Raw genomic sequence first — 16,006 nt, 5'->3', positions numbered from 1 at the left:
GGAGGCAGGACTCTTCTGCTTGGAGATGGTGAAAGTATTCACTTTCCACTAGGCCCCTTTGGACACCAGGGAGGAGGTAAGAGCTCCTTCTTACTGCCAGGTGAGGGTGGAAGTCCAGGCTTCCCACATGTTCTCCACTGCAAGTGAGGGAAGGGCCAGTTAACCATCTGATGGGGATAAAAGTCTTGTCTGGCTCTGTATCTAGCCTCATCTGACATCACTACAGTGTGGATGTTGGGGTGTTTTTACAGCCTAGTAAGGGTGGAAGTCCACACTCCCTAAGTGGCCCTTGCTGGTGAGGATGTGGGTGGGACCAAGATTTTTTTTTTCCAGTAGTGTATGGCTGGAGTAGAGTGGTAATTTATTTATTTACTTTTAAAGTTTTCTGTCTTGCTAGGGGTTCCTCTCCCAGTATTTGGCCAAAGAGATAAAAGGCTTTTTTGATCTGCGCCCATCAATGCTTTGGATTATCAGTTTCTTCAACTCCAAGGGTCGGATATATGAGGCAAAAAAGCAAGCCAGAAAACAAACCATTGTGTCATTCTTTGGGTCTCGAGATCCCTAGCTGCTCTGTGTTCTTCTCTCCATCGTTTAGAGTCTCCTTATGTTTATATATAATGTTCAGGGTTCTTAGTTATACTTTGAAGAAAGAACAGGGGAAAAAGTATCTATTCTATTTACTTGGAGGCAGAAATTCTCTCTCCCAATTTTAACTGTGAAGAAATTGTGAAGTTTATAATAATACCAATTTTTAATCTTTAAAAAAAATTCAATTTGCCAAAACCCCACAGGTGGAAGTATTATTTTTGTATATAAATCATGTTATTAGCACAATTGTTAGTAGTCCTGACACCTTGCCAAATTTTAATTTCTGACATCAAAGTTCCATAATTATGCTAGATAAAATTATGCCAATAGAAAAGACCAGGTTAACACTTGTGAGAGAAATGAGTCTATTTGTGAAACTGAGCTCTATTTTCCAGTTGTCTAGGCACCTGAATTGACATTTGTAGAAAAACAAATTCAAAATGTAGGGAAGCATTTTATTCCTCCCTTCTCTTTGCAAAGTCACTGTTAAATATAGGAAATCCTGAAGGTTCTGTTTTCAGCATTTCCAATTTCTCTCAATTATTCCCCTAAAGCAGCAGCTTTATGCTTTTTTGATCATGTACTAATTCCTGAAAACACACATTCATTCATTAAAATCAATTACTTTGTTACTTTATTGTTGCAGTTCTCAATTTCTAGAGGCAAAAATCCTACTCATTGCATAGCAATTCTAAGATATTCATTTCCTCTACATTTTAATATCACTGAAATCTTCTACAATTAATGGATCTTACAATAAATGATTTTTTAAAATGGAAACTGGCCAGGTGGCAGACAAGATGTACTTGTCAATATCTGTCCGCATGCGACCCTTGTCACAGCTCTTCATATTATTCACACTTCAATTGATTTATGTGCATTGCTGGTACCTAATCTGTTGAGCTTAAATGTTTAAAATGTTTTCCTGGATGTTGTCTGAGACTTTTTATTGATACCTTCTGGTAAGATCAAGAAAGTACCAACATCGAAACATACAGAATGAATATCAGTGGCTTAGAAGAAAATGCCAAAGACATAGTCTAATACTATTAAGCGCTCTATAACCAAATGCATTAATATTTTTATAAACCAGCGAAGACTGTGGCTGAGTGAGACACAGGGAAGCTGGAGTCCCAGGCCTTCCTCTTAAAGGGCCTGCACATGGACTTACTTGCTGACAGACTCACTTACTCGGAGCTGCACTGCTGGGGCAGCAGCCTGAGAGGTGCCAGAAATACACAAGGAAAAACTGAATTGTCTGGCTTCAGGGCAAGAGCTGGAGGGGCAGCTTTCCCACAGACAGAAAAGTTGGCAGAACCCATTGTTCCTTTGTTGAGCCCTTCGCCTACCCAGCCTGCAGACCAAATTGAGTGCCATATCTAAGTCTCCATCTACTTAGCTAACACCATTTGCCCCACCCTGGTAATTCCCTGAGATCTTGCTCCACCAAACTTGTGGGCTCACCCAAGCCAATTCCAGAGGTTTTTCCATACAAACAGCCTGACTTGGCTCATGCTGTGGAGTTTTCTATACTCTCTCAAAGGTTCACAAACCCCAAACAAGCAGCATCTAGCTTTGGCATGCCCTATACTGCTTGCTGAGCAGCCCCATGTCTGGTATTAGCGGCAGCGGCAGCTGGCCTCGGTTCACAGCTTAGCCCCTCCCAGGCACCTCCAGGCACAGCCCAAGTGGCAGCCATCTGCAGACTGCTTTCTTGCTCGTACCAAGTGGCCCTGTGAAGAGCACGGGCAGTGGCTGACCTTGGCCCGAATCATAGCCACTCCCACGAAGCCCCAGAACCAACATACTGGGTGGTATGTCCAGCTTCAGGCTACATCAGAGCACCCCCCAACCATCTCCATGAACAATAACAAACAACACACCTAAGGCAGCCTCAGGAGGCTGTTAAAGTCATTCCTGCTCCATAGGCTCAGCCCCTGCACAACAGCTCCTCTACTGTAGTCACAGCCAGGCCTCATAACCAATCAGTCCGAGGGTTAATTTCTCCCACTGATGTACCAACAGCAACCAAGGCTCAATGACAACAGAAGAGCACATACAACCCACACAAGGGACACACCTGCAGCACCTGGCTGAGGTGACCAGGGAGACTGTGCCACTGAGCCCCACTGGACACCTGTTACAGAAGACCACTCTACCAAGACTGGAAGGCATAGCAGCCATACTTAATACATAGAAACAAACACAGGGAGGCAGCCAAAATGGGAGAAAAAGAAACATATCCCAAATGAAAGATCAGAAAAAAGCTCTAGAAAAAGAACTAAACAAAATGGAGACAAGCAATCTACCAGATGCAGAGTTCAAAACACTGGTTATAAGGATGCTCGGTGATCTCAGGGAGAATTTCAACAAAGAGACGGGAAACATAAAAATGGGCATAGAAAACACAAAAAAGAACCAGTCAAAAATGAAGACTATAACAAGAGACAAAGAACCCAGTAATTACCCTTCTGGGTATTTATCTGAAGAAACACAAAACATTAATTTGAAAAGACATATGCATCCGTATGTTCACTGCAGCATTATTTACAATAGCCAAGATATGGAAACAACCTAAGTGTCCATCAATAGATGAATGGATAAAGATGTGGTATACACACACAATGGAATATTACTCAGCCATAAAAAAGAATGAAATATTGCCATCCGCAACAACATGCATGAACCTAGAGGATATTATGCTAAGTGAAATAAGTCAGGCAGAGAAAGACAAATGCCATATGATTTCACTTACGTATGGAATCTAAAAGACAAAATAAACAAAACAGAAACAAATTCATAGATACACAGAGAACATTTTGATGGTTGACAAATAGGAGGGGGTTGGCGGGTGGTTGAAAAAGGAGAAGGGATTAAGAGGTACAAATTGGTTGTTAGAAAATAGTCATGGAGATGTAAAGTACAGCATAGGGAACACAGTCAATGATATTATGATAACTATGCATGATGTCAGATGGGCAATGGATTTATTGGGTGATCACTTCATAAGTTATATGAGTATAAATGTCTAATCACTATGCTGTACACCTGAAACTAATATTGTATGTCAAGTGTAACTGAAACATAAAAAAATCATTTAAAAAAATTTACAGGGGCGGCCAATGGCTCAGTTGGTTAAAGCATGAGCCCTTAACAACAAGGTTGCCGGTTCAATTCCCACATGGGATGGTGGGCTGTGACCCCTGCAACTAAAGATTGAAAACAACGACTGGACTTGGAGTTGAGCTGCGCCCTCCACAACTAGATTGAAGGACAATGACTTGACTTGGAGCTGATGGGTCCTGGAGAAACACAGTTCCCCAATATTCCCCAATAAAAAAAAAAATAAAAATAAAAAAGTTACACTAAGTGGGATAAGCAAAGACTTCCCAGTCTTACCAGCTAGTCTCCGTATTCCACTAATGTTCTTCTCCTCCAAAAACTATAGCTCCAGAGAAACCCTTTTATCCACTGCAATCAGACCTGATATTTGCTTGGTTAACCAGAAAAGCTGATTAAAAAAGGGAATAATAAAACATAATACATATATGAAATAAATGTAAATAAGACATTTATTTCAACATAAAAGATCGGAGAATGTCTCCAATGACTTAAATCCACGCTGCTTTGCTTGCGATAACCATACCCAGAATGTGTTGTCTAAGACTTCCAAGTGCTTTTAAAGTGAAGGAAAAACTTGAAGTAAACAGAAAAACAGTCTAGATATTTTTTCTCTCAGTCTTTCAGTGGCCATACCCACATCTGATTAAACAGCAATTGTATTTTGGGGGCCTTGCCTTTATTGAGTGTTTCTGGAGTGTTTACCTAAGTTATAGTAACAATTTTATTTTTTGTACACATTTCGTCAATTTGGGGGCCATCTGGTTAAATTACTTAACCACTAACAAGTTCAACAGGCATCAAAAGGCGAAAACACACACTAACTTTTGGTAGTCTTGCAAATCAGCTGGTGGAAATGGAAGTGAGTGAGCTTAGCAGAAGTAGCCTATTAGCTGCAGTGTTCATTTTAACAACTTTATGGGAATCAGTACGTTTTAATGAAGAAATACTAAATGTTAGCTAATGCAGTGAAAGAACTTTACATATATTATTTCTCATGAATAACGTGACTTTATTCAGGCAGCTCCAATTCCCAAAGACAAAAACTCTGTTCATTGTTAAATATAAAAATGTCGCTTTCTTTGCTTTCTTTAGAATCTTTCTCTGATTGGCCTAACCAGAATTAATCAGTTCTTCCTCAGTGTTCCTTGTACATCTGTTGGTCCATTTATTCTATCTAGTATTAGTTAATTGACTTCCCATGTATCTGTAAGCTTGAAGATTAGGGACTGTGTTGCAGTAATTTTTATATCTCACAATGCCTAACCCTGCAATAGGAGACAGTTGTGCGATAATGGAAAGAACATCAGAATTTGAGTGAGAATGAGGGTCCAGTCCTAACTGAAATGGAAGTCACAGTGAACATTCTCATAGTTGTTAAAAAATGGAATAAGAATGTATGAATACATTTTTACAGTTTTAGACAAATGTATCTCATTGTCATTATCACAAGACGTAAATATCTCTCAAATAAAATTTTACTATTTTCATAGGATCCTTTCACCTTGAGACTTCTAATCAAAATACATGGTCTGGTTTACACTAATAAAGTATCATTTTCATAAGAAATATGTAAATAAAACAAATATTCATGGATTTGCCGACTGTTCTTGGGGCTCAAATACTCACATATCAAAGTAAATGGCTATATCACTCTCTTCTGCTCCTCTCATCTAGTTAGGGTCGTCCTAAGACAAAATTATAATAATCCAGGAGGATCAAGAGTTTATGTCTTTTTCACTAAAAGTAACCAAAAACTGCATTATGTATAATAACTAATTTAGCTAACATTTACGGAATATGTGCCACATATTATGCTGAGTGTCTTATACACATTATCTCATTTAATCTTCAAAATGATCTTATAAAGCAGGACAAGTATTAACATTTCCATTTTATAGATGAAGAGACAGAGATTCAGAGAAGCTGGCAATCTGTCCAAAGTTAACAGCAACTATTTGGCAGAGTTAAGATTTAAACAGAGTTGTCTGATTCCTGAGCTTGAGCTCAGTAATGCTATTTCTTCCTGGCGTGGTGAAGTTTATGTATTTCTTAAATTGGTAAAAATATCTGTCACATAAACAAAAATCCCTATGATTTGCAAGAATACAGAAAGACAATTCCAAGGCTAAAACTGTAGTCATTCAAATAAGTAAAATTCATTGGTTAATCAAAAGGGACAAGCTGAATAAACTACAATGACATACTAAACAACGGAGTACTAAACCTAAAAAGAACAATTACAAAATAACTATATTCCACTATATAGTGATCTCCATAATAGACTGTTATGTGAAAAAACAAAGTGGAGAAATACTCGTATGTGTATGATATTCTACCATTTATTTACAAAGGTGGAAAAATACTGATTTTAAAAAACACTTACATTAAAAAACACACTGGGATAAAATGCAAAATTAAAAACGGTTACCTATATAGGATGTCGGAGGAAATAGGGTGGTAGAGCAGCGATTGCCATTAGAACCTGATATTTTATATAAATTATAAAACAAAATTAAATTTAAAACAAGTAAATTCTAAAAAATAAATAAAATTAAACAATGAACCTAATTTCATGTGTGTGCGTGTGTATATATATATTTGGTGACATAATCACAGAAAAAAAAATACTTCAAGTAATTTCAAGTTATTTGATGGTACGTATGGCTAAGGTATCCAAGTGGGATACCTTAAGGACAAAATGAAATGTTCTCCCCTTACCCCTGCCAAAAAAACCCCAACCAACCCAACAAAAAAACTTCAGATTGCTTTCAGTAATAATGTTGTTGGTGGTATTGTTGTTATAGACAGTTTAATATATGTGTAACACAGAATGAAGCAAATTAGTAATTATGTATTATTTTAATACTATAGATCCTGGCAATCAAGTGAGGGAGAAAGGAAATACTGATCAAAGAGAGAAGAGATTAAAGAAAAATTCACCTTGGTGCTGAATCTGAATCGGAAACAATGACCAGCAGTAACAATGAACACGGCTAGCACCCATTACAAGAAGAGGGCTCCTTGGAGAAATGGCAAGTCTAGACCCAGGGCAGGAATGTAACTGATGTCTGGAACTGTGATACTGAAGGGCAAGGAAGCTTTTAAAGATCACTTTATTTGATCATGTTCCAAGGACTCAGATGCCAGCATGAAGAGACTCTTAGTGACCAAAGATGGTCAATTTGCTAATCAATAAGGATAATAACAAATGGATTGAAACACATCACCTATATTTAAATGCAGGAGCTCCTAAAGTTACTTAGACCTCAATAAAACCAATCAGTCCTTTTTGAAGGTAACTAGTGAACCAACTCATTATTTAAAAACTCAGTATACAGAAGGAAAGAGTAATATATCCTATCTTTCCTATAAAATTTGTACTAGGGCATAGCCAAATAGTAGATATGAGGAAGTTTCTTTTACAGAAATATTCCAGCTAATAAATGAAAAAGAATGACAAAATTAAAATGCTACTATTGTATAGTTCTTATGTTTTCATCCAATTATTTCTTAAGTGAGGGGACTTGGTTTTCAATGCTTTGCACAGTCATAATTTAAATTATAACATAATTTAGTTAGTTTACAGTGAGAGATCTATAACTAATTGATTGTTATAAATTGTAACGATAAATTGAATACATGGTTTCTTGGGCTCCACAATTGTTTGTTTTTTTCCTAATATGTTGAATTTTACTTCTAATCCATAGCCCTATGACATCAACACTATAATTTTTAGGAAAGAATACCTTGATATGACAGCGAGAAATTCCATACTGCCTCTATTAGTTTGCTGGTGCTAACAAAATGCCATAGGTTAACTGCTTCAAACAATAAAACTTTATTTTCTCCTAGTTCTAGGGGCTGGAAGTCCAAGATCAAAGTGTTGGAAAGTTTCTGAGGCTTCTCTCCTTGGCTTGTAGACGGCTGCCTTTTCGCAGTATCCTCCCACAGTCTTTTTTCTCTGTGTGCACGCCCTGGTGTCTTTTTGTGCCCAAATTTCCTCTTCTGATAAGGATATCAGTAAGACTGTATTAGAGCACACTCTCTAGGTCTCATTTTAACTTAATTGTCTCTTTAAAGGCTCCAATTCTACAGTAACATTCCAAGGTTCTGGGGGTTATAGTTTCAACACATAAATTTTGTAAAGACACAAGTCAGCCCCTAACACTGCTAACTCAGTCACCAAAGGAGAGAATGATGCTAATGCACACATTTCACCACCTGACCCACCAGTATTTAGTAAAACAACACGGATGCTGAACATTAACATCATACTCCCAAACTCACCTCATTTATATTTCTTCCAATCCAATCTGGAGAAGGGGCATTATTAAACAATCTCCACTTTTTTAGTTTTCCCTACGATTTCTACCTTATTCAAAGCAGGGAGAGGCTGAGAGTAATCATTTCCGTGAAAAGGTGAGAAAATCAAGCCAGAATGTGAAGAGCTATCATTCACCTATTCACTTGGCTTCTGGCAGGTTACACACCAGTTATGAAACTGTTAAATGTTTAGAAACTAAACTGTAAATTTACATTCTTTGCTCCACCATCTCCAATACAGGTCAAAAATTTAGAATTCACCGTATCTTAATCATCCTCAAATCCTCAGAGTAAAATATCTGCGTTTCACTGTTTGTTTCACCTCCCATTTCAATAGGCTTGAATTAGTACTATTCTGTGCATAATGCAGTTGGTAAAGAAGAATGTAAACAACTGATATGTTAGAGATGATGACGAATCAGCCAGGAACATCAGAAAGGTTTCTAGAAGAAGTGACACTTACACAAACTGCATTTTAAGAGGTTTGTAAGGAGCTGGTTAAGTAAAGAAGTGAGGCAAATGAACCACTGTGAACAAAGACACATTGATGTGAGCCAGCAGGAAATGGGAAACTAAAAGTAGCTCAGTAGTGACAAAGTGAAAAATGTGGAAAGCAATGAGAAATAAGAGCTAGGAGAATGCCAGATCATTCCCAAATCATTATATTATTTCACAAATAATATTAATCATAGAGGGTAAGTAGCTTAGCCAAGGGCACAAAGCTAGTGAATGCTGAACCAGGATTACAAAAAAAAAAAAAAAAATTTAACTCCAAATACTCCACTTAACAGAGTGACCCAATATTCCTATGTCATTCCTGGTTTATAACTATTGTCTCTACATCATTAACAGGGCCTTTTACTCTATAAACGTTCTGATTTGGGGGCTATCTTCACCCTGTCTCTTAAGCCATCATGCTCTATTTATCTAGGCCAAAGAAAACTAGGGTTTCATTAACTTCTCACACTCATTAGTGAAACTGTGGAAAAGTATAATGCTGATAAAAATAATCACGCATTTGGAAGAGTCTGGGGCCATCATCACCCAGTATATACTAGTTAGTACAAACAACCCAGTATATACTTGTTAAATTGTGTCATTGAAGTGCAAAAAAGCAAAAGTCATCATTTTTCTAATTTCAATTTGGTTCAAAGAAACTGTGGATTTCTATACTTCAGTTATACTTCTTTTTATGCAGGATAATATATAGCCATAAATTCTAACTGCCTATAAAAAGGTAGTTAAAATCAGCACAACTCTAGTCAACCTTGACCAAACAGATCTCTTGTTTGCACAGGTCCTATGAAGCATATACGCCATACCCTACCTTCCAAAAAATAAAAAATTGTAGTTACTCTACTGAAAATATTAACACCTGCAGCAGACTGCTCACTCTCCTCATACGTGTTTACTGGCATATAAAAAACTGAATATGCCAGATACTTGCTTTTCCCAGAGTAGATATGGGCAAATGACCAAGCCAGGCCAAAGGAAATCCCTTAAGGGGAAATAAGCCACAGTCAGAGGGCGCTCCAGGAAAGATTCCCCTCCTTGACAAATACAGAATATGGAGAAGACTATTCCCACACCCCACCCAATTTTTATTTTGCTCTTGGGATATGCACCTGTAAAAACCCAATTCAGGAGTTGTAGCAATCACCTTGTGACCAGGAGGGGTCAAGGCTAAGAATAAAGTCCATATTTGGGAAAGTCAGAAAAAGACAAGGACTGAAAGACCCCAGGCCCGTGATGACATCACGGAGAAACTGAATAAAACTGAATGCCCTCCCTCCCTCTAAACTACACGTCATCCTGTATAATAAGAGCCCTTACTCTTTAGGTTATTTTAAATTTGATACTTGCAGCTAAAATCATTCCAACTGACCAACTGACACAATGGGTTATCAATCAAGTCTATGGAAATTATTTCATAGGAAATTATTCAGGATAATTATTATTGAGTTTTCAAACTCAGAAGCACAAACTTAAAAAAAAGTTAACACAAGGATTAAACACCTGAAAAAAGAAGTTGGGTTTTCTTTTTCCCAGAGGAGATAAATGAGATAATGGTCAAAAGTTAACACATACTGAGTATTTCCTATGGCCAAGTACTATGCTTGATGGGTTCTTCAGTTAACCCTCACAACAAACCTAGCAAGTAGTATTCCCATTCTATAGAAGAGAAAACTGAAGCTTATAGAAGTTAAGCAATTTGTCCAAGGTTATATCCCTTGAGAGTGGGTGAGGAAGCCTTCATAATCCACATCAGTTGACTCCAGAGCCTAAATACCAAATATTTAAGGATGGCTAAAGATAAAGATATTTTTTTCTATAAAGAAAAGATCCAAGTCCTCAGATGAGCATGAAAAGAACAGAAAGGAGTAAGGAACTTCAGAACCATGCTTATAATTATAAACGACTACTATTGTTTTGCAATGGCAAAAAGACCTCCTCATTTTACACTAAAGAAATCAAGGCCCAGAAAGAGGAAACCAATTACCAAAAGATGTAGTACAGTTAGTGTTCGAGTCGGTAATAAAACTCAACTCAGATCTTATGATTCCCAGGCCAGAGCACTTTTCTTTACACCAAACACGGCCTCAATGTAAACTTAAGTATTGTTATCTCCAATATATATGGAAGGGAAATGTGAAATACACAAAGAAATAAAATTATGAAGCCTTACTAAGGGAGGCTCCATAGAATACAACTCCCATATTCAATATTTATAGTTGAAAAGCTTTGATGTGAGCAGGTAGACAACAAAACTTGATGGTGTTGACCCAAATCAGAAAAAAAATTATTTAATTAAAAATTATTTTGTCAGGCCATCTATACTCTCCTGTTACAAGTTTAAAGAATGAAATTTTCTTGTTAAGTACCTGCCCATTAAAGGTAGTTAAGAATACAATGACTATTTCTCACTGATTTTTATAAAAAAACATTTCTAGAAAACAACCTTAATAAAAAACTAAGGAAGCATAAATACATCGACTAGAGAACTATGTATTTATCATATTCTCCCTATAGCAAAGTAACCAAATTAAAAAGTATTGTTAATTACCCCTAACAATTCATGGTTATACAGGGATAGACTAGGTTGTTAAATATGAATATTAACTGAATCATTTGACAATTCTCTACATGAAGACAAGGAGAGGGGATTTGCAGTTAACAAAAAAAGTTCCCTCATTTTATCATTAACAACAATTTCTGTAAAATCTCAAGGCTTTAAATTTTCATTTGGATAAAAGTAAATAGAGAACTAGCTTACTCGGCAATATCAAGATATCCACAGGAAGCAGCTGCATGTAGTGGTATCCAGCCTTCATTATCAGGTTGATTAATATTTGCTCCATTTTCTACCAGAAACTTCACCATATCAACATTATCATCAATGCAAGCCTAAAAACACAAAAGAAAGCATTAGAAAAAATTTGAATCAACACTCCCAATAATACACCAATAGAATAAAACTCTTCTTTTGTCGCTTTTATAACATATCCTCCACAAATTAGTCTGCTTCTATCTTGATTGTACTGCCACACAGCAGGCCAATGTACTAAGTAAATTGTAATATAGTCCTTATTCAGATACACGTACAACAGTAGTGTATGAGACTACTCTTTATGTCACCCCATGAGGAAAACAAGTACACTTCATTAAATTGAAAACAATCAAAACATTGTAATTAAGTATCACTAATACCTTCTATAGCAGTGGTTCCCAAAATGTGGTTTGCTGAGGGGGGGAGCGATCCTTTCTGGGAGTTGACACGGTCAAAACTATTTTCAAAATAATACTAAGACGGTATTTCCCCCTTTCACTGTGTTGACATGTGCATTTGTGGGTACAAAAGCACTAGTGGTAAAACTGCTTGTGCCTTACCACAAATTAAAGTAGTGGCAAAAAAAAAAAAAAATTCAAACCAAACTAACAATTACTGTCTTCCCTATGTACTCAGTTTTTAAAATGCTATTTTTACTTATTAATGTTCTTTACAAAGCACTACAAAATTATAAACTATTAAAATCTGACTCTTAAATATGCATCGTTTCATAGTCTGTGGGACAAGGTAGAAGTATGCATAAAGTACTTCTTACAAGGATGACTGCCCTGATGAAAGGCACTTGTGCAACAGGTGCGAGCTGAACTAGCCACTTTTTCCATGCAGTATCATTTTTACTTAAATAACAAACTACAGTTCGCCTAACTTGGATTTTTGGCAGGAATTTTCTTGAAAATGAACAAAGTAAGCCTGTCATTTCAAGAAAAACAACTAAAAGTATTTGTTGTCCATGATAAATTCAAGCTTTCAAGAGTAAAATAATTAGTTATTTTAATTTAAAAAGTTAATCATGCAACATGGGCAAAGTTCTGCTATTTTAAAATAATAGTTAAAATCCTCAGTTTTAACCTCTAGTATTGTAAACATTAATATATACAACCCACAAAAGCTCTTTTGGGGTTCCTTCAATAATTTTTAAGAGTAAAAGGGGGTCCTGAGATGAAAAAGTTTCAGAACCTCAGCTTGTAGTAAATAAGGGAACTTTTATCAATGCTTACTTTGTACCAAGTAGTATGATTCGTGCTTTATCTATTTTACTGATTTATATGTTACCCTCACAGAAACCATTATGAGAACAAGAATTTTGCTGTATCCCCAGCACTTTGTACAGTTCTTGGCACATGGTAAGGGGCTCAATAAATGAATGAATGGAGGAGAAAGCAAAGAGCTTAAGTAGCTTGAATAAGCCACACAGGTGAGAAATGATAGCGCTGAGATTCTAACACAGATGTTCACATTCCAAAAAACAGGCTTTTTACACATTTAACGCTGCTTTCCACAGATGCTCCCGGTTCATCAATGTATTTCTCACCTATATGCCATCTCTGCAGCAGGATATCATGCATTCTAGGCACTTAAGTGTTATATAAAAATGAAACCTATTTTTCTTTACCTATCATAGAAGCAATTAGCATTTTCTTAGGGGGGAAATGACAAAGCTGGTGTCAACAAAAGCACTAAAAACAAAATACATCTAAAGTGGAAAAGCACTGACAGGGAATCATAGTTTTTGGCTCTAGGCTTTAGTTCTGACTCTGCGACAAATTTTGTAGCTGTGGACAAGCAACTTAATCTTTTGGGGCTTTGCTATCTTTATCATTCAAGTGAAGGGAAGAAACTAAAATTCCGTAAGACGTTTAACATTTTTATGTATGCATGATTCTCCCCCTTGGAACGAGTTACAAACAACCTGATGGCCAGGTCCCAAAGAGCCCCGAACACTACCTTACACACAGCAGACAGGAAATGAATATGTAAGCACTATTCATATGAACTTTAAGTATGCACTGCTTGGGAAAAGAACTGGTTTTTATCAAGGAGCAGTGGTTAAAGAAAGAATAGGAGAGATTTCAGAACCATAGCTATCTAATAACAAAAGAAACATCCAAATTCTATAGTCTTAGAAAGTAGTTTATAAGATGTTATTTAAGATAGATGAAGACTCGCAGTGGCTTGAAATAACAGACCTATTTATAAGCTTAATCATTAATTTTCCTTTAAAAAAGATATTAAACGCTATGCTCCCTTTCTCTCAACCTCTTTTAATTCCTACAGACTCCAAAACAGTATTTTGAGTTTTATCATCAATTTAAAAATACGAAACTCTATTCGATAAATGCATCCAATACAAATATGATTCTCTTTTTTAAAAGTAGAGAATGTCAAGCAAACAAGAAATAATTCTTTATAAAGGGAAATGGGAAAATGCTCACAATATATTAAGTTTTTAAAAAAGGATGCAAGACAATTAGCCAAATGAGTCCAATTTTACTATAAATTATGAACACCAAAATACTAGAATGCTATATATAGTCATTACCATTGGTTGCGAGACTGAACAATTTCTATTTTCTTCTTTAAACTTTCCTTTATTTTCAAAATGTTTACAATGAATAGGTAGTGTTTACATAAAAAGAAAATCTAACAATATCTAAAGAAAATCTAAAATATCACCAGGGACATAAAGAGATCTTCTTGTGACTAAGATGGTCTCATTAAGGAGTATATATAATTGAGCTAGGTTTTGAAGATTACATAGGAGTTGTTCCCTTAGCAAGTTAACTGGAAGGAACTTCAATGAACAAATGTACTATGATTAAAAACATGCATGGAATAAACCAAACAGCAAGTCACCCAGTGGTATAGAGTATCTGTAAATCACAAAATAGTATAAGGCTAAAAGGTATAAATATGTATCAGGTAAAAGATCTGAATATACTGCAAAGGTGACTGGATTTGATATTATAGGTTGTTTTAAATCTACTTTTTACACTTACACATCAAAGGAATCTGCACTCCCATCAGTAACAGTAGCTCAATTCAGCAGCAAGGAGAAGTAGGAGCAAACATTTTAGAATTTCAAGATGATGTCTGAGAAGCTATTCAGAGTTTTCAAGCACAGGGGTTGAAATGATCAGATCAGTATTTCAGAAAGATTACTGGAAGCAATCAATATTAGGATGGAAGAGCCTGAACCGAGCAACAGCAGTTACACAGAATGGGTCTATATTACGAAAAACTTAGGAGAAAATGTACAAGTTTAACACTTTGCGTACGGATCACGAGAATCTTCGTTTTTTTTTCTGAGCCATGCATTAAGGACGGATAACGAGAATTCTCGTTTTTACTGTTGACTCTTCTTACTTTGCATATTTTATTGAATTATTTGTGTTTCGTTAATATCAAGGAATACAATCTGGCCAGGCTCTCGGGAGATTTGGCCACGCATCATCTGGAGCCCATAGTGGGAAGAGGAAAGAAAAAATATCACACACGGGTGTGTAAAGTGTGCACATCAAAAAAAGTGAGAAGTGAAACTCGGTACATATGCAATTTTTGCCGTGTCCCGCTGCACAAAGGAAGCTGCTTTCTGCAGTATCACACCAGGAGGGATTACTAACATCATAGGTGAGTAAATCCTAAAAAATTCCATAGAAAAATAATAAATGACATAGAAGCATTTACGCTTTAAAGAGAAGAGTACATTTTAAAGTAGTTTCTTTTAAAAACCTGCCGGAACAGAGGGGTATGAGGGATTTAAACCCCGCTGTACGCAACGTGTTAATTAAAGATTGAATATGAAGAATGAAGGACAGGGAGAAGCCATTCATGGAAATAAATACCACAGATTCAAAGAGCAGGTTGGGAAAAGATGATTTTTTAGCTTTGGATATGCTGAATTTATACGTCTGTACACCTAACTAACCATGCATATACAGTGCTCAACTGGATACGCAGATCTTTGAAAATAAATGTGGGATTAATATATCAATTTGGGAATTATCTTCATTAAGGTAGTAATTAAAACATGGGACCTGAAATCAAAGTGATTATGAAAACTTTAAGAAAAGGGTTAAGGTTAAATTATAACCAGTATACTCAATGTAGACATCAAAGACATCTCTGGTATTTTATTCATTTAGTTCAAGAGAGAGAAATTTCTGAAGTTTACCATCTAGTAAGGAAGATAAACACACAGTAGATGCTATATCAAAAGGAATATGATAAATACAATTATAGAGCCGTGCATTGCTAATGGTGGAAGCTCAGGGGAAAAAGAGCCACAAAGGAATGCTGGTAGTCAGGGATTATTTCCTGGAGGAGGCTCTCCACCTGAGCTTAACATGTGAACAAATGAAGACACTTCCTGGGGTATGCAAAGTCACATGGTGAGTGGAAAGACAGGTAGGACCCGGAATAGAGGCTCGTCTGCCTTATCTTATCTGAGTAATTCTTTGACATTGAAGATAAAAAATTCTCAGGACGAATGGTTAATTTTTCAAGTTTTTCCATTTTAGGAAGGTGCTTGCCTTGGTCCTTTGAAAATATTAACATACAGGAATGGTTATTTCCCAGTAAATGAGCACTGCTGATTTTGATGTAAAATGATTATGTTTTTCAATT

General features: G+C 36.3%; 1 protein-coding gene across 5 annotated transcripts in view; it reads right to left on the bottom strand.

The window, feature by feature from the left end:
* Positions 1 to 16,006, bottom strand: part of PPP1R12A (protein phosphatase 1 regulatory subunit 12A) — a 137,243-nt gene that overhangs the window by 80,563 nt on the left and 40,674 nt on the right. For all 5 annotated transcript variants that reach the window (XM_074325370.1, XM_074325372.1, XM_074325374.1 and 2 more), the window contains one exon: positions 11,309 to 11,439. In XM_074325370.1, coding sequence (XP_074181471.1) covers positions 11,309 to 11,439 — 131 coding nt within the window. The remainder of the gene's footprint in view (positions 1 to 11,308; positions 11,440 to 16,006) is intronic.

This window comes from Rhinolophus sinicus, linkage group LG02, assembly GCF_036562045.2.
Source record: "Rhinolophus sinicus isolate RSC01 linkage group LG02, ASM3656204v1, whole genome shotgun sequence".
NCBI lineage: Eukaryota > Metazoa > Chordata > Mammalia > Chiroptera > Rhinolophidae > Rhinolophus > Rhinolophus sinicus.
The sequence above is the reverse complement of the archived record's forward strand: the minus strand, read 5'-3'. Positions and strand labels throughout refer to the sequence as shown.